Source organism: Oratosquilla oratoria, chromosome 37 (genome assembly GCF_046742065.1).
Source record: "Oratosquilla oratoria isolate Oo_2021 chromosome 37, ASM4674206v1, whole genome shotgun sequence".
Classification (NCBI taxonomy): domain Eukaryota; kingdom Metazoa; phylum Arthropoda; class Malacostraca; order Stomatopoda; family Squillidae; genus Oratosquilla; species Oratosquilla oratoria.
Window position 1 is genome coordinate 28,620,053 of NC_134813.1, and position 22,500 is coordinate 28,642,552.

The window sequence follows — 22,500 nt, forward strand, 5'->3', positions numbered from 1 at the left end:
TAGCTTTCTTTCAATCTGCTTGACTACTACTACTTTACTAATTTGAAAATCGGATCGCAGTCAGGTACTTTATCTAACCTCTCATTAGTAAACACCGATAGAAAATAATTGTTAAACTCCTCACTCATTTTTTCCTCCGATTCTATCATGATATTTTCATCGTTTTTAATTGGTCCTATTCTTTCTTTATTTTTTGTTCTATAGAGATGAAAGAAACCCTTTGGGTTGGATCTTGCTTGACTGGCAACCTTAATTTCATAATTACGTTTCGCTGTATGTGTATTCTTTTTAACCAGCTTTGCCATTTCGTTATATCTTGATCTAAGGTGTGATTCCCCGTTTTTTATTTTTACGTAAAGTCCTCTTTTCATTCCGATCTCATGTTTCAATCTGTCCGTCATCCATTTGGGAGTATTACTATTCTTCCGTATTGACTTCCGTATTTTGTGCATTAATAATTAGATCAGTTAGATTGCTATACATTTCATCCAAATTGCTGACCTGTCTGTTGAGCCCCCGCCCCCAAGGGACCTGACCCAAAGTATGCATATTACCCTCCGTGACCCGACCCCTGGTCATGACCTGACCCCGTCGACAATGTCCGAAGCGTCCGTATAACATTTCATATCCAAATTTAAATAGGTTTTTATATTTTCAAAGTTTGCTCTCCTGAAGTCTTGTACTTGGACGTTATTCGTACTTTTTAGTTCTTCCCAAATAATATTAGATCTTATTTCTTGATGATCGCTTGAGCCTAGACTATCTACCACTTTTACGTTGCTCATTAGGTGCTCATTATTAGTTAAAAGTAAGTCCAGAGTATTTTTTCCCCTCGTAGGATCGGTAATCACTTGTTTTAGGAAATTATCCTACACCACATCTAGGAATTTCTTCGTGCCCTGATCTCCTGTTAAAGTTTTCCAGTCGATGTTTCTATAATTAAAATCTCCCATGATCACAACGTTTTTGTAATGGGACGCTCTGTGAATTTCATGAATCAGGGGATCAGTGTGCTCAATGCTGAGGTTAGGAGGTCTTTACAAATCGCCAATAATGACTTTCTTATTCTTGCCTATAATCTCTACCCAAATAGATTCCGTACTCTCCTCTTCCTTAATCGAGTTGTTAATAATACAGTTTATTGTATTTTTAACGAAAAGTGCTACACCTCCCCCACTCCTGCCAACCCTATCCTTGTGAAAAAAAATTATATCCTTCTATTTCGATTTCCGGAAGGAAATGTTTATCAGCCATGTTGATCCAGGATTCAGTAATAGCTATAATATCGAAATTCTCTACGCATGCTTTACCTGAGCAAATAATTTTTTTTAATTATGCTTCTGCTATTTGTATAGTAGATTTTAAGTTTATCTTCCCTCCCCCTGATTTGGTGATTCTTTTCACAGTCCCTCTCTAAGTTGTTTCTATGGCTTAAACTATATTCCGATACTTCCCCCACGACTCCAACGTAATCTACCTGAAAAAACTGCAGAATTCCTACTTCTCACTCAAGGGATTCATCAAGGAGCCAAAATCCTTTGGGCGACAAGTGCACCCTGTCCCTTTTATATAGATGATTCTTACCGTAAAAGCGGTCCCAGTTGTCGACAAATGCCCAACCATTGGCCTTACAATGTTTTGCCAGCCTGCAATTCATTGCAACAGCCAGTAAATGCTAACTAGGTGAGAAATAATCGCCTCATGCTCTCAGCATTTAGATTTAATCAATAATTAGTTAGAAATAATTTTGTTAACCACATAATCAATGAACTGACTAAGTGTCCTACAGCGGTGGTGAAATATAATACACCCGTAAATTCTAAAATTAATTTGTATGATTACTTAAACAATATGATGTAATACCCATTAATTTGTTATTTCGTTTGTTTACTTGCCTGTTTATGTGTTTGTTTATTTATTTGTTTTAATTTCTATGCAAGTGGTTAACGAATGGAATAGACATAAATAGTAACCATGTAGTCAACGATGAAACAATTAGTTGTTTTAAGAAAAGATTAAATAACTATGGATAGGGACGAAAGGTGGTAAAGGCATGGAACTGCCTATCGTAGGCCTTATGGTCTCTTGCAGTCTACTCCATTCTTATGTTCTTATTACATGTTGTTTTGGATATTGTGCTGTTGACGGGAAACTGAAAATATGACATGTAAAGACTAATATCAAGAGAAGTTGGCAACTGACTGTGTGCGTGCGTGCGTGTGTGTGTGTGTGCGTGTGTTTGTGTGTGTCTGTGTTTGCAAAACAGTATTCAAAGCATTCACCACCTACATCATATTATCGTACCCCAATAATTCCTTCTTCCACTTACTTGTTTGGTGTATTCATCATGGTTTTGGTGCAGGTCGAATCTCTGGCGCTGCTCCTGTCCGTGTTCCCTGGTAGCTCTTCCATTGGCATGGAATCCCCTTCCATGGTCACCGGAATCTCCTTTGTTGTAAAGGAAGACACCCTCGGTGTTGTCGAAAGTGATCCTGTGGTCATCGTTAGCACTTCTGTGGTCAGTGAAGGTGTCTCGGTGGCTAGCAAAGGGCATTCTGTCGTCAGAAGTATCTTCCTGGAGGAAATCGTAGATTGCCCCAAGTCCGTCGTGAGGTACCCTATTGATTCTGCCCCCGGATCCATCGCTGGAGTCGTCGGGTGCCACGCGTTCTCTACCTTCGCCTCCTTTGCTGGGAATAAAGCTCCTTCCTTCCTCGGCGACTTCGCCATTATTCTTGTCCGGCCTATCATCGTGTTGTTCTCTGCCTTGGGATTCGTCGGCGCATCCACTCGTCTGCTGTGAGTGCTCATTTTCTTCATTTTTGGCGTTACAGTCATGTTCCCTATTGTAGCTAGTGTGAATTCCTTTTCGCAAGGATCCATCTCCCTCGCTGTGTTGGTCAGATCTTTGGTCGTGGTCTCTGATGTGTGTATTGGTGAGCCAGCTGCTGTCATTTGCTCGCCGACTGTAGTCGTACTCGTCTTCATATTCAAGTCCAGCTCCATATCCTTCTGTGCCAATTCCAGTGTTTCCATGACTGTCTCTTTCGTATTTTCCATCGTGTTCCACTTGTCCTTCATCATCTTCTCTTGGTTCGGGAAGGTCCCCATTCTCTCTGAAGTAGTTTCTGGATCGTTCAAGGCTATTCCCATTGTGTCTGAAATGCCCATACTCGATATTGCTCCTGTTTGACCTAGAGCCGGCCATGATGTTACCAGAGTCTTTTCCTCCTTGCCCAAAATCAACTGCTCTGTTTGTTCGGTAGTCCTCTCCGATATGCCTAAGTTCTCTGTGACTAAATTCTCCCTCGTTGCTGTGTCTGAAACTCCTTGAAAGTCCGGTTTCGTCTCCAAAAGTGTTCCAATCGTGTCCAAACTCTTGTTCTCTGAACCGTAGCACGTCTGTATTGTGCCTGAACAAGGTATCGATATTGCTTCCTGAGTGGAAGCTGTGCTCCACGCCGCTAGGGAACCATCTGGGTATGCGTTCGTGTTCAATGTAGCCGTCGTAATTATGATTTTTGTGGAATGGTGTGAAGACGTCTGCGTGCCGATTATTGACCTCGCCGCTGGCACTGTCGCTCCGAACAGATTGCAATTCTTTGGTTTGTTGCTCAGCGTGTCCGTCGTATCTGAATTGATTTCCCTGTCCGGCAGGACCTCCTCCACGGTTACCCAATTCTCCGTCGTTACCCTTTCCATCGGTGACGTTGTGCCCAAAGGCGTCTTCACCACCATAGGATTTACCATTGATGTCACCGTCGTGGTGTCGAGCACCTCCCTCATTAAGCTCGACGCTAAGGGTGTTAAGACCAGCGTTGCTGTCGTTGTTGTATTCGCTGTGGCCGTTGCCGTTTGCACCGTTTCCTTCGTCGATCCAGAGGCTTCCTTTTCCATAAGGAGACCCGTCTTCGGCGAACACAAATGTGTCGTCCTCAGGTTCGAAGGGGTCGTGGTCGAACTCGGGGTAGTCCTTGTCTTGTACGAAGTTTCCATATGGTTCATAGCTATCGTTGATGGATTCATTAGAGCCTCTGGATTCAGGTTTGAAGAGATCTCCGAATGATTTGCCTTCTCTGAAGTTAAAAGGGGAGGCGCCGTATCCGGAACGGGAGTCTTCGTGTGAGTTGCCATGTCTCGGATCTTCGTAACCTTGGCTGTCCTTAAGATATAGACGGTGTTGATCAAAACTATCTTGGTCTGAGGGTGATATGAAGGATTTCCCAGTGTCCGTATGTCTGAAGTAATCCTCGATCTACAATAAGAAAATATAGTGAGATCGAAAGAAAGGTTATTTAGAGTGGGGTGATCATAAAGATTTACGAATCAACCCAAATTAACGTTATTGTAATTATATTTATCTTGAGAAAGTGAACGTCGATGGTACAAAACATCGAGAAAATATGGAAGATTGTCATTACGTTTTTTTTTTATGTTGGGATGTTATGAGTAATGAATTACAGAATTTCTTTTCTGTGTTTGTGAACGTCTTCAGTCTATGAATACCCTATATAAATTTCATTTCCAACACCTGATGTCTTTATTTAGCACAAGGGGATTGAAAGATTAATATACAGTTAACTTGTATCTGGCTTCTATAAAAGCTAACAAAGGGATGAGAGAGGGTTGTCCTAGCATAATAAATACGTTAATACCACCATAAGAACTTCCTACCTTGGGAGAAGAAAAGAAAATGGAGAAATCTATGGGTTCACTATCGTGACTTTTTGACGGGAAGATGGTCGACCATGGTCGAAGTTCCTGGCGCTTTTCCTGGGCCTCCCTCTCCTGTGCCGATGAAACAATCCCGGTGTCGTTTCGGCTGTATTCCAGAATATTTGTCTCGGACTCTGTACTTTCGTCATTGACAACAACGCTGCTTCTTTCGTCCTCATCTGGAATGTCTCGGCTGATTATAGTTATATCGTATGTCTTCTTCACCCTGAAATCGCGCCCTAGCTTCGTGCTCCCTATATTAACTACTGCAGTGCCTGTACTGTTATCAGGTCGTTGTTCCTGGACAACGACTCCCGTCGGAAGGTTGAGAGGGGGCAAGCGGCTCCCAAGGGCCGTCTGAGAGAGAAGGACTGCACACACTGCTACACGATGCAGCAGGACAATCTTCCTCACCTGAAATAGAGAAACTTATGAAGTCAATAAAACTATTGTCATCGGTTGCCGTCTAGCCAGATGCAAATAATATCATCACATTTAAATCCATACCTCTCCTGAAATAATAAGAAAGAAAATTAAATTTTCATAATCTCTGATTCGTGAAGAGATTTCTCTATTTCCAATTTAATTGTGCGGTAAAATTGAAAACAGGTTTTCTTTAGATATGACTGCTCAAGACTCACGGAGGAGATCGGTATATATCTATCTACCGATACAGCTCTAATTACGGTCTTGGCCAATCAACTAGCCTGAGAACATTGAACTTCTTTTGTCACTCTTTTCTCATAATGTATTGGTGATTGCTCATATTTCACTTTGATAGGTTGAATAACTATTGGAAGTAACTTCTCAAAAGGAAATCAGTGAAGGTATGCTTCCACGGTGATGACACTATAATCTTAGATAATGTACAATATCTACTGTAACATAACAATGAGATTATGAAATCAACTCACCCATACTTCCCTCCTTGAAACGTACTTTTGCATTGTTGTTATTGCTATTGACTGTTTTGGTCCTCATTTCATTTCTCATGGAAAATCCATCCCTATACCGCATATACTCAAAATACGCGGTAACTACACTTCATTATCACGGTTCTGTCTCTTTGTGAACCATTTTATGGTTTGAGGAATACCCTGTACTTCTTTATTGCAGTATGTTCCTAACGAAGCGTGTACTTGGTGAGAAGATATTCTATGCTAAGCTCGACTATAGTCGACCGATGCCCGTTACGGGACACGGTTGTTGTTTTGGGTGACTTTAATGCAGTTACTAATATCGACAGTATGTGCTGATCCTCACAGGTCTGGAATCAGGGACAATAACTTCTCTTCTTCTGAGATTTGCATAGTCCAGAAGGCTGATGATTGTTACTTCCTAATTCCAGAAGGGAAAGTCATACCAATGGACTTGGTATAGTAATGTCGAAGGCATGACAAAGGAAGTCAATCACTTCTTCGTTAGTACTCGTTGGAAGATCATATACAATTGAGGGTTTACCGGAGTGCTGAGTGCATCGGGACCGATCATAGACATGCGGTTGCAATATTCAGGCTGTGTGTCAAACTCAGAAAAATCTCAAGATGCAATTCAACAAAATTTCATCTGATTAAGCTCAGGGATGATGCGTGTGCTCATGGGTATGAGATAGCAGTCTTCAGCCGATTGAAAGTGCTTGGTGCCCTTGAAAATCCTGAATAACTGGAATACCCTCAAACATGAAACTCTGAAAGCTGCGGAGGGTCTTCAGGGTCAAGGATTGGTGTGACGTTGCGCGAAACACTGGATATTATAGAGGTGAGTCTAAAACGGCAAACTAGATTATTTTGAGAAGGAATAAAAAGAGATATGTCCGTGAAATCGTTGGGGATATCGAGGTTAATTTTAGTGCGAATGACCTCAGACCTTCTTACCAAACCCAGAAGAAACTCCTCCCCAAATCTGTGGCCTAGGTGAGCGTTGTCCAAACTGACGATGAGTAATTAGTGTCAGACACGGATAGCTGTAAAGTTTACTAGGCTGAGTACTATGAACAATTGTTTATGGCTGGCCCACTAAGCTCCCAACTTCCTCAGGCTGGTTTTCGGGTGACAGTTAGAAAGACTAATTTGAAAGGTGAAAATGCGCCTGCCATCTCCAACGTCAGCGCGGAGTTACTTAAAACCGGGTGTGAGGACATGGTCCGTTTGTTAGACCGGTACCATTCCCTGTGGCTGGAAAAAAGGGCTAGTCATTCCTATCTGGAAGGGGAATGGGGATCGGCAGAACTATAATACTTATCACGGCATTGCACTGCTGAGTGTGCCTGAAACGGTGTGCGTCCAACTGGCGCGGGTTTGCCTCCGTCTGATAAAGTTCCAGAAACCTGAACATTATGGATTCACATCCGGTAAGTCAATAGCTGATCGAATCCTAGTATTTTGTGTCCCTGTAGAGCGCCGGCATGAGTTTCAGCAAAGGTTGTTTGCAGTCTGTATCGATCTAAAGTTGTTTGACTCGGTATATCGTGAGGTATTCCGGGATCATCGGAGGATCCATCGTATTGCTGCCACGATTACTGACCTGATGTGTCGTCATACTCTAGGACGGAGTGAAGTAAAGTCTTTAGGGGTGTGTGCTACTTCTTCCCTGTTAAAGCAGGAATGAGACAGTGGCGCATCCTTGCCCCGACACTTTTCAACACTTGCAATGACTTGATATTTGACAGAGTTGTCCATTAATGTCATTGCGGAGCATCTATTGGCATCATTAAGGTCACCGAACTTAGATTTAACGATGATGTTCTATTTTTTGCGGAGTCGTTGGAAGTTCCGGTTGTAGCCTTCGAGTCATTGTACAGAGATGAAACAGCTGGAACTTCAGGTCACTTGGACGAAGACCAAGAGTTAGGAGATTGGGGGTTTACTGGGTGTTAGTGTTCACTCTGTCCATACATATGACGAGGACATTTAGGTCTTGAGGAGCTTTATATACCTTGGTAGTATAGTGCATGATAAAGGTGGGTCACGCCAGGATCTCCCTTGAAGAAATGGCTTAGCTCATGGTGTTATGAAATCGTTCGACCAGGGTATGTGGGGCTGTCAATGCAGGAGGAAGATCCGAATCTTTAAGTAGCTTGTGCTTTATATCTTGCTGTACGGCTGCGAGACGGACATTGAATGCTGTCTTGAAGGGGAGTCTTTGGGAGTCTTTGAATTAAGGGGTATCGCTGGTAAGGCTTTATATCAGACCAGTCAAAATCGGTCATTGCCTGTTACCAACATAATTTCTGAACGTCACCTCCGGCTAGCTATGTGGACATGTGGCACACTTCCTTGATATTGCTTCCACACACAGGGTCATCTTTACAAGAGAGAATCTTCGATGGAAGAAACAAAGGGGACGCCCATACCATTCAAAGGTGGAGTAGGTCGACCAACACTGCCGATATAGCTGTTTGAAATGAGGATGGTGTGGATGCGCGAAGGCCAGTTCGGGAAGATTGTGGGGAGTGGCGTCGGTATGTGCGTCAAGCAACGTCCTCCCCGCGGCATAATATGCTTCCATATGATAATGATGCTCTCTCTCTCTCTTTCTCTCTCTCACTCTCTCTTTCTTTCTTGAGATCGTTGAACTTATTTTGTATCATCAGTAATGATTCATTTTATCCTTGGTGTGGGAAAGACTTGTGAAACTCACTTAGGTGAGGTAAAGAGGACTAATTGCCGGATGCGGTGTGCGTTCAAAGTCGCGAATAACCTCCCAAGGTTCTCTTGGGGTGGTACCCGGTTCGTTTTTTAAGACATGCCTTTACCAGAGAGTTGGCAAAGTAGTGGAAGTGGTTGATGACACCAACCCCCAGACAATTCCGGCAAGAATGCTTCTCCTGTGAAATAGGATAGAATATTTACGATCGCAGCCTAACCATTAAAATCACATCTGTCAACCCTCTTTTCAGACTGCTGTCATAACTTGGTTCAGTCGTACAATTCCTATTCTTTCACACTTTCCTTAGGTGCGTGCTTGTGTACACAGAGTTAGAGACAGATTGACACTGTTGAAGAAGACACGAATGCAACTAACAACCAGCGTGGATAAGTCGCGAATCATTGAAAGGATTTGTGAAAATGTAACTTTCATCGCTGACTATTACTCGCCACATTTTCTTAAGAGTATTCGCTTTTGAGTAAACCGGGTTTTTGTATAGCAAGATATATCGAATACTCAGCAACAAAGTCAACATCTGTAAAGTGAAAACTATTGAGTGGGCCATGACCTTTGGCCACGATTTTACGATGTATGTATGTATGTATGTATGTATGTATGTATGCATGTGTGGATAAGCAGGAAGGAAAGGGAGAACATTTCAGTGTGCTTTGGCGTAACCTATACATAAAATCAGTTCTTTTCGGACAGAGACAAGCGTGAAATGACAAACGTAATATGTTATGGCTGACTGCTCCCCAGAAAAAAAAAACTTCCTGTTTACCAATAAGAAAGAATTGATTATAACCTTGAAGTAGAAATCAATGTTGTCTAAGCAAACGCAAAAGGTATTAAGCGTGCGTCATGGTAGGGGGTATTTGATTGCTTCCCGGTGCTTAGGAGACGCGCAGGAAGAGAAATCTGAGGTCAGGGGTCTTGCCGCGAGGACGTGTGGTCCCTGGAGGGTAGGGGTAGGGGTGGGGGGGTCACGGTCCTCCAGGTGCTAAACCACCCGAAGGTCCTTGGGCGGGCGTCACGCGTGCATGGGCCAGCACCACACGTCACAGCCTCACTGGGTGGAAAACCGATTACATTTCCTTACCTCTTGACGTGCGGCATCTGATTCTTTTATCTAATTATTTCATTTAATTCATTCACATTCTCTATATTAATTAACTAATTATTTAAATTGTTTGTGAGGTAATTTAATTGTTTGTTTATTAATCAATTAATCAATTTATTTTTAATTATCTGCCGTCTTATGTGAATTCACGAGTGGGACTCCCAGTTAGGGAAGTATCTACCTCGACACTCATCCCGTCTATCGGTATTCAAAAGGGCTTTAAGGCATAATTTATTGGAAGAGAGCAAGCATATAACAGCCTTAGCTATAAATGTAAGCATTTACCTTTGCTTTTTCAAATCACGACATTATACATTGTTATGCCAGAAGCCGCTGTTATTAAAAAAAACATCGTCAAAGAAGTTATTTTCTTAATTCTACTTTACAGGGTTGTGAGCACTGTTCCCTCTATTTATTTTTTTTTTTTTTATTGTGCGCAGAAAGTGGCTTGTATGCAAACTTTACCTTCTTTGAAAAGTATGTGCGCGCGCATCCATGGCGGTAGCAAAGTCATTTAGTTTAAAATGGAAGCACAAGAGTTAGAAAAAAAGAAGAAAAAAAAAACACAATTATTGGTTTGACGGTTGGCAAGTTATCATATTCTTAGAGAATTTATAAGTTGGAACTTCTTTATTAAATGAGTTTTAATGTAATATGAAAACCTTGTGCGCACATTTTTTCTTTATGTTGTAAAACATGTGCGCGCGCACATGCGCACAGCTTAAAGGGAACGTTGGCTGAGGACTTTCCAAGTGTTCTTTGTACCATTATTCAGCTAAAGTTTGACTGCTACTGGTGTGGTAATTGTTGTTACGAGAATTACATTGTTTACCTTGAGTTACGGCGATTTCCCGAAGGCTTGTTTATTTTCGAATCTGGAACTTTTCCTGAAACTCCGTACCACACTATCGTAACTTTATTTAAGATACTATTAAACTCCCCTCCCTTTTTATTTTTATTAAACCTATGTTGTAATTTTGATTAATAAATCAGGAACTTTGAGAATTTACTTAAAGTATAAGTTGTCCCGTGGCTTCGAAGCCTTTTTATGAACTTGTAAGAATTTCAGCCGAACGGGACTACGTTTCGTGAACTGAACGCCAGTTCACCTTCAGCGCTGGTAGCAGATGCTTCTTATAGAAACCTCGGCAAAGGAATTCTTACTGTTCGCACGAAACCTCAAGATTTACTTCAAATTCAGACATAAAGTCTGAGAACTCAACCAGGTAAGTTCTCAGACGTTCTTGAAATATACGATCATAATTACAATACTGGAACACCAAGTTTCACCTAGAAGCAATGTATACTTTGAGCATACAAATGCAGCGTTTGTTGGATATTGATATATTTCTGTGCACATGAAAACACATTTTACTTTACGGCAAATACTGTACACAAAATACATCGAATAATCACGAATAAAAGTTATATCTACACAGTAAAATCATAAGTAATTTTCAACTGCACTATTTATAGCCATTTCGCTGATCAATTCCTCAATTTGGATAAATTCATTTCCGTTCCCACTTGTTTTGTAATCCAATTTTGTTATTCTGTCGGCGTCAGTTGAAAGCAAATGTGCTCTATCTTCCCCCCTGGTGCTTTCGTACAGAATGATCATATCCTCCTTTCCCTTTTTTCATCAAATGTCGGAAATCCAAGCCTCGCCTCTCACGTGACAAGACCAAAAGACTCAAGTACCACAACCCTTTGAATCCTTTCTTGTTTTATTGTGTTGATTTCTTTGGCGATCTCTAAACAGCAGCCTTTTCAAAACTAAGGCCGTTGTGCTATCCGGGTGGGCATAGGACCACACACGACGCGGCGTATCGGCCATTATGAACTGTATGCCTTAGAGTAATACAGTCGACATTTGCGATGTTATGTGATTTCGTATCCCACATTTCCGTATAAGCAGACGAAGGTAGGGCTCACCCATTTTTGTCATAATTTTCACATGAGTACATTTATTCCTGGACAAATGATGGTTTCGCTACATGGTGTCAAAGAAACCGTCCATCAACATGTTATGTAAGACCAGATAATAGCTGCAGAAGATAAACAACATTACAACATCACAACAAACCAATTGGAACGTTCAGGAGTCCAACTAACAAGAAAACAAATGACACATCTGGCATAAGAATACAGTCGTGATTAATATGCACAGCCTCTGTGATCCACGTAATTCCCTACATGAGATATATCGAAAGACATTTTCAGAATTAACTTCCTTTTGGCTAGAAAGCATATGATACAACAAGCAAAGGAACGTACTAAACACGACTGTTAACTAATACCTGTACTGAATGAATATGTGCCACTCCTAGCTATCTTTAATTTAAGATCATGAAGTCTCATCCTGGCGCTGTATCTGAAGCGGCTAAACTGTCTTGAGTTGCATGGAAGAGGCATAAACCACGGGTGGTCTGTCATCGTCACATTCTATAAAGTTTCAAAAGTGTAGGCGATTAATTGGCTCCCATCACCCCTTAGCGTACGATGTGCATGTTCGTGATGACAGCGAAAAGCAAAACAGATGGTCCCTTAGTCTAAAGTATGGTTCATAAAAATTCATAGTATGTCTTTAGGTAGGTAAGTAAAAGTAACTTTCACATTGGCCCATAACGTATGACCCCTTTAAACGGCATGTTACATCATTGTGTGCATGTCTGTGAGTGTATATTTAGCTTAATGCACTATACAATATAAAAACTATTCCCATACGGCCTTGTCTCCGCATTTACACTGGTCAACTGTAACCTTATATATTCTGTTTTATTCATCATTCATTCACCCAAATCATTCCATGAGTCAGAAATGCTATACGGAAAACTGTCCTTCAAACATTTCAATTTTTCCTCTGCTCCCACAGTAAAAGTTTTTCTTTACCAAGTATATTCACACCTTTCATGGCATTGAGTCCCTCAGTCTGTCAAAGCACCTCTGTCCTTTAACGTTGGGAGTTTCAAAATGTCCGGTCTCTCTTCGTAAGATCTGGGATAATTTTAGTTGCTGCTCTCTGAATTTTCTGTTTTGTTTATAGATTTCTGTGGCCACCACAGCACCACATTATACCCCGGTCTAGCAAGAATCAGCTTTTCGATGAGTTTTTCCCATCATGTCTTTGTTAATGTAATGGAACCTCATGCAATTCAATATTCTTTAATTCTACAAAGTTATAAAACAGTTTTCCCAAATTACTAAGCAGATTTTCCATAACCATCACCCACTAGCCCCTCTCATCTTTCGCTTTTGTAATTACAGTATATTACTACCCTTTCTATACATCAGTGATGACCTATTCTTACAACTACTCCCAATCCCGGCTCACCTCATATAACCTATTCAGATCTTCGTGTAACAACACGCATCCCTCTATGTTCTTCACTCTTCAGCAAATAAATCTGCATAACTAGTATTTTTATCCATCAAGTCATTCTCGTATATCAAGAACAAAATTGGAGCCGACTCTGACCTCCCTGGGACTCCACTGGTAACTTCCCTTCTACATATAACTTGTCTTTCACTTTTGTTCTCATCGATTTGTTCCTAAGAAAGTCGCCCACTCCAGCTAATTCCCTATAAGACCTCCTATATGCTCCAGCATCCATAATAATTTTTAAGGTACCTTATCAAACACGTTCTCTAGATCTAAGTAAATATAAGTCACCCAACCACCCCTTTCCTGCAGCATATCGATTACTCTTGAATCAAATCTCAGCAAACTGGAAACATTATCTTGCTTTCCTAAAGTCGTATTAACTTACTAGCATGTTTTTCTCTCCTAAATGTTTCGATCATTTGTCATTTACAATTCTTTCACACATTTTGGTTACCACACTGGTCAGTGACACTGGCCTGCAGTTGGAATAAACTTCCTTGCTACCTACCATCTTTATAGATTACCGCAACGTTAGCCAGTTTCCAATCACTTGGCATTTTCTCTATTTTTACTAAACACAAAAAGTTCGTGTATTGTATCCACTAGTTGTTCCCGTAATTCTTTTGTGTAGCCACTTTGAGATACCATGAATCCCTGTGGACTTCCTCAAACTCAGTTTCTCTGGCAGTTTCTGCACCTCTTGTACCACCACCTTTGCTTCTAGAAACTCCCTCAATTCCCACAAGATGGCTCTCCTTGGTAAACGCAGACTGGATTTTACTACTCAGTATTTCTGTTTGCGCAGTAGCATCCTCAAACGCCGTACCCTCCACTCTGAACTTTAAGATTTCTTCCCTGTTCTTCAGATGACCATTAATGAAAAGGTAAAAATTCATTGGTTTATCTCTGCATCGGTCCAGTACCTTTGTGCTCTACACTTTAATCAAACTGTGTGTGTGTGTGTGTGTGTGTGTGTGTGTGTGTGTGTGTGTGTGTGTGTGTGTGTGTGTGTGTGTGTGCATGCGCAGGTCTTCGTGTGTATGTTAGTGTGCCGTTGTGGATGTACATATTCATATCAAATAGAGGTGTTTCAAGACCAGCTTTCTAAGCCAACATCTAGACAAACTTTCGGACAAGACGGCTGCGCTTAGAACAATGGCCGTGTCGAACAGTGTGGCGGTGCCTGGGTCTCCTCAGATGTCCAAGGAACTGTGGGGACGTGGCTAAGATGTAACAATGATAACAAATACTGCTGCCTCATGTTTCAGTGACTGAAAACTCGCAGTTCCACGGTAGCTAGCAACGGTCCTCATGCCCTCTTTAGATCTCAACAAAAATGTTGGATTATTGTCTACATTGTGGTGTAGGTAGGTTTGTTGCTGTCACTGGCTAACGGAGAAGGAGGAAGAAGAAGAGGAGGAGGAAGAAGAGGACGAGGATGAGAAGGAAAAGGGGGAAGAAGAGGGGGATCAGTTGCTTTGTGCTAGTTTTTCTTTATTTGGTAAACAAAAACAGAGAAAAGTCGAGGTCTGCACTTTCAGATGTAGGCGAGTGTGTTGATGGGATCTGAAGACGAACGACGGGGACACGATTCTCTCCGATGTTTGTCTCGGGGAACTGCTACATTGGTTCCTTCATGTGGTAAAAAGTGTCAACGACTGGTAAGTCGTAGGTTGTCACGGAACTGACGGACCGCTTTGGGTTAGACAAAAACTTTTATAGTGAGAAACCGATTCTCTTTGCTTCGGACGCGCTAGCATCGTGTAGGTGGCCCCCTACTCGAGAGGAGCGAAACAATAACATAATTAAATTTTGCTGGGGTTAGACCTTTTCTGTAAGCCCTTATCGGAGGAATTAATACATCACATGACACCAATGGCCCCTTCCAGCAGTACGATTGGTCAAATGTGTTTTAGTGTTTTGTCCATAGCCAATCATGTAAGTTCTAAGATGAAAAGTACAGCCTTGGAGGGAGGTGCCTAGCAGTACCGAGGTATCCTTAAGGTTTGGAGATTGAAGGAAACTAGGTCGTTAGGCAGCTGCTCCAAACATCAGGTCAATTATAAAAGAAGTGGCCTGAATTATGAACTCCCACAAAACAACACACACACACTCTAGCACTTTTAATAAACAAAGAATCTTAGACCACTGGTTTGTACTCTTACCCTAGTGGAAACCTAAACTCGCACCCTCCTGGGGTCATAGCCCCGCGCTGAGGACGGAGTGCGACACTATGATGCAGAGTTCTTCCAGCTGCCTACGAAGCTCTGCAGAGGGAACCATCACTCAAGATAACAGCTTTGGCGAGAACAGGCTGGAAGAATTACGCGTGGGTCATTCCAAGTAAAGTACGAGCACACACACACACACACACACACACACACACACACACACACACACACACACACACACACACACACACACACATGCACCCACACGTACACACATGCACCCACACGTACACACATGCACGCACACGTACACACATGCACGCACACGTACACACATGCACGCACACGTACACACATGCACACATACACATACATACATATATATATATATATATATATATATATATATATATATATATATATATATATATATATATCCCTTTACAGATTCTCTACATTCACTCCTACCTTTTGACTCTCTCTTCCCTGCTCTACAGAAATTCATCGTTCATTCAAAGTCCCCTTCACACTCATCCATTCATCTCCTTCTCGGTCTCCTTCTCAAGCTTTTCCCATCCACTTCTGCTTCCCATACTCCTTTTTCTTGTCTTTCCTTTGCATAACGGGACTACATGTAACCTTTCAATCCACCAGGACGCTTCCTTTCCTCAGACACAGTGAACAATCTTACCAGCCACTTCACTGTTACTATTCATCTTTTCGTCAGATATTCCACAGGACATTCATCCAGTCTAGGTGCCTTTCCAGCTTTCATTTCTTTCAAAGGTACTTGTACTTCTTTTGCAATAGCCTTATCATTCTCTTAGCCCATTACAGTCATTCTTCTAGTATCTCCTAATGGCACAGTCCCAGTCTCCCTGTCCTCCTTGGCATTCAACAACTTAAAATGATTTGGCCATCTTCCTCTTATATCCCTTTCCTTTCATTAACAAATGTCCATTTGGTCTCTTTACCCACTTTTCGTTAACCCACTCGCCTTTTTACGTTGTCTTCCTTTCCTTATAAAAAACATCTTATTCCACTGGAAATTCTCACACAAACACGTACCCCACCTCATATTCGCTCTTCTCTTGGCCTTCCTCACCTTTGCTCTTCGTTCTCACTCTCTTACTCTGTACCTTCCAGAGGTTACCACCGTTCCCTCTTTGCAACCATTTCTCGCGCGCGCACGCCTCTTCCCCGCTACTACCACACTAACGTCTTCATACCAATATTCACTACCCTTCCTCCTGTCCCGACCCAGTCTCATCATTCCACTCTATATCTGAACACTTTAATGCTCCCTCCCTCCCTCACTGAATCACATATATTCTTTTTCTACTTCCATTCATTCCTCTTTGTCATTACATTCTATTTTTCTCTCATTTTTGCCGGGTGTCCTTCTTTCCCCTTCTCACTCATTTTCAGCAGCTCTCTGTCTTGCTTCCCGTCTCCATTTTGTCCACCTTGCATCCATTTCCAATTTTCCTACCACCAGATGATGAGCAGGTATAATTATGCACATATTTCTTCATAAACACCCTTTACTATCGTCGTTTCTCTTTCGATAAACATCTATTTTATTTCTTCTCCTTTGTCTTTCCTTTCTGGCACACCACACTTCGCTGAGACACTTCATCTATTCCCTCGTCTCCTACTCTAGCCTTTAGATCCCCTTAAACTACTATACTGACATTCCTCCCAAAGCTCTCTACACGCCCAACTGAAAAATTCCAAAATGCCTGCCTCCTCTCACATTTCTCACTAGCAGGGCCATATGCATTCACAAACATCCTTGCCTATTCTCATTTTTGCCCACATTATTTGTGATAACATTTCCTTTCATTTAGTCTTTCTCCCTCTCTCTCTCTCTCACACACACACAGACACAAACACACACACACACACACACACACACACACACACACACACACACACACACACACACACACACACACACACACACACATACACACACACACACACACACACACACACACACACACACAGACACGACTCGGTGGCGCAGTTGGTAGAGCGATGAACTACAAGCATGGTGGTGCGCGTAGTGCTTGGTTCGAATCCTGCCCAGGGCCGAACTTATTTCGGTACAGCTGCGCTTCGGGTCGTTACTCTGACTCTCGTGGGCGGGGAGTTGTGTGTGTGTGTGTGTGTGTGTGTAAGGTCATAGCATTACCCATAGATCGGACCTACGAGCTCTGAGCTCTCTTCCAGGAGGGAAATAGCTGTCGATCACGAGTCCAACACGTGATCCAAAGACCAAGTGAATACACACACACACACACACACACACACACACACACACACACACACACACACACAGACACATCTCATCATTTATCAAAAAGAATCAACCTTCCCTCCTTTACCCCACAGCCGGTTTTTGGCATAAGCCATACAGGCGGTCGTCGTGGGCGCCATCAGTTGGAAGGGAGGGGCAGGGGCGCCCATGAGAGAGAGAGAGAGAGAGAGAGAGAGAGAGAGAGAGAGAAAACACGAATGTATACCAATTACTTGATTAAACATTTTGAGAGAGAGAGAGAGAGTGCGAAGAGAGAGAAACTGAAATCGATTGATCATTACGTTATCATAAATTATTATATATGACATATATATATATATATATATATATACATATATATATATATATATATATATATATATATATATATATATATATATATATATATGCATATCCATGCATGTTGTATGTGTTGAGAAGGGGGGTAAGGGAGCAGACAGAGGGGGCAGTAAATTCTGATCCCGCCTAGGGCGCCAAAATAGATAGAACCGACCCTGCTTTACCCAATCTCATCACGACACCCTACCTATCACACATCCAAATTCAAACTCACCTTTCCCTTTCAGTTAGTTTCACTCGCTGCTGGCACATCCATCTTTCTTCCTACAAACATCCTGCCAATCTCTTCCTATTAGTTCCTGGTTGTTGCAAACCTACCTAGCACATACATTCAAAGACGCAATTACTACGGTTCTTGTCGGAGTCTTCCTCAAATATCCTCTCTTATCTTGACGTTTCTTAGGAGAAACGGTGAAGGGAGTTCCTAGTCCCCTCACTCCATCGCATTTAGTCGTCTTTTACGACACACGGCAGCGGTATTCTTATTCCCCTTCAAAGGTAAAAGTGTGTTTCTGAAATTGTGACTCCATATAAATATGTGGTCAGTATCCCAGCATGGGTCATTATTTAGCACAGCTAAATTCCTCCTGTCACATGGAAAACAACTCTCACCTCGCCTGGAATGCAATCATTCATCTTCGCCCTCAATTAGCATAGCGAATGGATATTATGAGTGATGCTAATGGACGGGAGACCACGAATGCAGATGAGACATCGTAGTTTCTCCTTCCTTCGTAATTGTCCCCTTTCTCCTTTTGACTCGCTTCTTCTTTCCCACCGATTTACTTTGATCTATCCAACCCAGTCTATTTCTAATTTAATTTAATTCTTTAGAAGAATTTATCTATTGTGCGAAATTCCACAATTACTAGAAATGCACATTTTTCAATTCCTTTCTTTTGATTACTGAAGGATTTATTTATTACTATTCACTTTCTATTCTTCGTTTTGAATAACTTTTGTGTGTGAAAGGAGTATTATTAGGACGTGAAGGCAAAGGCCACGTAGAAGTGGGTGTTGACGCATCCGTGGTTAGGCGAGTGTGGGGGGGAGGGGGGGCCTGGCTCTGTGCCATCCTTCTCCTCTTCATCATTTGATAAAGGAGTTATCATCACACTGAGCTTCCACGGGACTTCCCCAGCGCCGACAGTTAAGCGTTCGTTCGAGTAAAAACGACTTCGGTTACAATATTTCATATTTCAAATCTCCATATATAATCTTTCCGTCATATAGAACAAAGCTGGATGATGAAATAAGAGATTAACCTGTGCAAATGTTAGATATACTGTTGAAATGGTCGTCTAGATTTTTGTAAGCGAAGTCATATTCTAGTTATTCAAATAGAGGTTGGAGGTAGGAGGACGTTGGAGGAAAAATAGCCCAGTGTGATAACGGCCATACACGCTTACCAGAGCCCTGTTCCTCCCTCACTCAATGTTATTCCAAAATGTCTTCCATCTTTGTATTATATTTTCCCAATAGAACTTACATCTAAACAACCCAACTTCCCCACTTCTCCCTTCTGAAATTCGTGTCAGATACAAATCATATTTTCCATCAATCCTAACTATAGTTTTGCCCATTCACAATTTTTTTTTGTAACTCAAGTCATCTCTCTTGCACCCGGAGGCAGCCTCTGCATCATCATCTACAGACTCCTTCCTCAACTTGCAACCGTATGCTCCTTCCTTCATGTATCTGAATACCAATTGCCACACCCTTGCTTCGATTTTTTCATCTTTGGCTTTTCATCGCCCTCTTATTACACTTGTCAAATAGCGTTTGTTTTGTTTTATCCGTTACTTGCGGTCTCCAAGCTCCTATGACATACGCGCAAGTTGACTGAGGTAATGGGCTATCATCAAGTCTCACTATTTTCCTCTAAATCAGTGACTCAAATAGGGGATCACGGAGCTCCTCTGAATCCACGAACCGGCCAAGAGCGATTGAAGACCAAAAACGAGTAGTCGCTAGTGGGTGGGTGGCAGATCATTTTCTTCAGTGATAAACAATCTCCAGGCCAAGAAACTGTAGAACTTGGGTAATATTCCTATGAGCAGAGGCTGAGAGCGAGCCAATGATCTAAATGGAAGAGCCATGAAGCATACAAGCAAGCGCGTCCTCTGCATTAGGATGCGCGATCCGTCTTCGAACCCCCATGTTATTGTTGTTCTTCGCAGAGGATTGTTGTCTGTGTCTCAGTTACGAGTTAGTTCATCCTCGAGGGCTATACGTACCCCTAATTCTGCCTCGACTTTCCCCCCATGTATGAGGTTGTGGGTTGTTAATTATAGGCAGATAAACATTTTTGGCTGCGACCCCTACAAATTACTTCGATAGATTTGCGACTCACTCCCCCAGCAACAAAGCATTTCTGACAATCACAACACATTTCCCTGTCTTCGTGTATCTGCCAGCCTGATTATGTATGTATGTATGTATGTACGTATGTATGCATGTACGTAAGTTTGTCTAGATCTCACGCAACCCTTCTGTTGGTCGGCATCCCCACTCTGAGAACCTCTGGCTTACGGTGTCATTAGGTTGTGGCACCAGAGTTTGGAGGAATTTGATCGACTATTCGACCTCCAAACTAAGGTTCTCCAACCGGAATATGTTGTGGTCATGTCGCTGTGCTAATGTGTGAGTGATGTATCTCTGGGTCTACTGGTAGACCCAGAGGTATTTCGCAAAACATACTAGTCTTCATTCTTCTTAATGATTTTGCACCAAACAACATAGTTGCATAACCCCACCCCCTGGAAAACTGTTTATATAATTAATTTCCACAAATGGGATTTTCTAAAATCAAGAAATATCCAATATTCGGAACATGTTTCTTAAATCTAGAAAATCCCTGATGCCAGAGGCACTTTCTAATATTAAAAAAAAGGGAGAGTTTTAGTTTCGATTACTGGTGATTTTCGAATCCAAGCAACGTGAGGGATGCTAGCACCAATCTCTTCGATAACACAGTCGCCACTTTTCCTTCAGAATACAGATCATTCTTTTAAGAATTGCTAAAATGGTAAATTCTCTAATATTTTGGATCAAACACGGATTTAAAAAATATACCTGAATTTGACTAAAAAATATTCTCGTAACCAGGATTTTCTAGATTCGAGACTTTTTTTTTTCTTTTTTTTTCTGTGAAGCTCATGATCTGCTCTTGCGTCTTTCCTTTGATTCTTCCATTTCTTTTTCTTGTTCATTTTTCACGAGGTACCTTGGCTATGGTTAATGTATTTGTATGTGTGTGTGTGCTCACCTAGTTATATATACTGTACTGTACCTGCTTGCAATTTACAGAAAAAAAAACTACATTCGTAACGTCTTCACCTACTTAAGTTGGCCTCAAATTATTATTTTATTTGACTGTTACTTATTTCAGGTTAGTCCAAAATCTGGTGTATCTGATGTCACACCCATCCCAAAAAGATTTTTTGTTAATTTTGTCCACTCCTTTCATTGTTCTGAACACAACAATCATATCATCTTTCTTATGAGAGAAAGATCAGTTTCTTTAAGCTTTACCATTTCTGTTTGTCGTTGTTCTCTACATTCTTTCGATCTTATATATATCCTTCATATGGTGTGAGGACCTACCACCGCTACATATTCCAATTTAGGGTGGATCAGTTATATATATATATATATATATATATATATATATATATATATATATATATATATATATATATATATATATATTAGTGTATTCAGGAAGAATATTTTCTTGTTGACAGACATAAGTGCACCTGACCTGACCAATCCTAGTGATTCCTGATGACTATGAAGCAGCCAATCAGGAAGATCGCTTCACACGACACCATCCAAACAATCAGAAATAATATAATATGTAAACGTCACATATATACACCCAAACAATTAGCCTGAAGATGGTCTCCAGAGGAGACCGAAACGTTGCAACCTCATACGGACAGCAACTCAGCAAACTAACAGTCCAACACCGTAAATTAGCAAGAGAAATTGAAGTTCTCAACAAAAAGATAAACAATGCAGAAACAGGAATATTATTTAATCTCGTCTGTCAACAAGAGAATATATACTGCATATATATATATATATATATATATATATATATATATATACATAAGTATATATATACATGTGTGTGTGTATGTACATATATATATATATAAAAAAGATGTATATACATATATATATATATATATATATTTATATGTATTTATATATATATGTATATATATATATATATGTATATGTATAATGTATATGTATGTATATATATATATGTATATATGTATATATATATATATGAATATATATGTATATATGAATATATATGTATATATATATATAATATGTATATATATATGTATTATATATATTATATATATATAATATATGTATATATATATATATGTGTATATATATATATAAATATATATATATATATATATTTATATATATATATATATATATATATATATTCACACACACTGAATGGTCCCCAGTGCAGATCTTACTCTTTTTTCAACCACATTAACTTTTTACTTTTTTAATTCCATGTCATCACGAACGAGACTGACGATGCGCTCGTTAATGTGGTTGAAAAAAAAAATAAATAAATAATATATATATATATAAAATATATATATATATATATATATATATATATGTATACATACATTTTTTTTAGCTGTTCATGAGTGAACCGCCACTAATATGGTTGATATTTTTAGCGGGTAACAAATCTGTGACCAACACTTCTAAGTCCTTTTCCTCTTTCGTTCTTGTATTTTTGTTTTTCTTT

At 40.7% G+C, this 22,500-nt stretch overlaps 1 protein-coding gene across 1 annotated transcript in view; it reads right to left on the reverse strand.

Moving 5' to 3' along the window:
* Positions 1 to 22,500, reverse strand: part of LOC143019601 (uncharacterized) — a 29,146-nt gene that overhangs the window by 5,208 nt on the left and 1,438 nt on the right. Inside the window, exons 2-3 of the mRNA XM_076175387.1 lie at positions 4,675 to 5,130; positions 2,330 to 4,255 (exon numbers count right to left, since the gene is read on the reverse strand). Of these exons, the coding sequence (XP_076031502.1) occupies positions 2,330 to 4,134 (1,805 nt within the window). The 5' untranslated portion in view covers positions 4,135 to 4,255; positions 4,675 to 5,130. The remainder of the gene's footprint in view (positions 1 to 2,329; positions 4,256 to 4,674; positions 5,131 to 22,500) is intronic.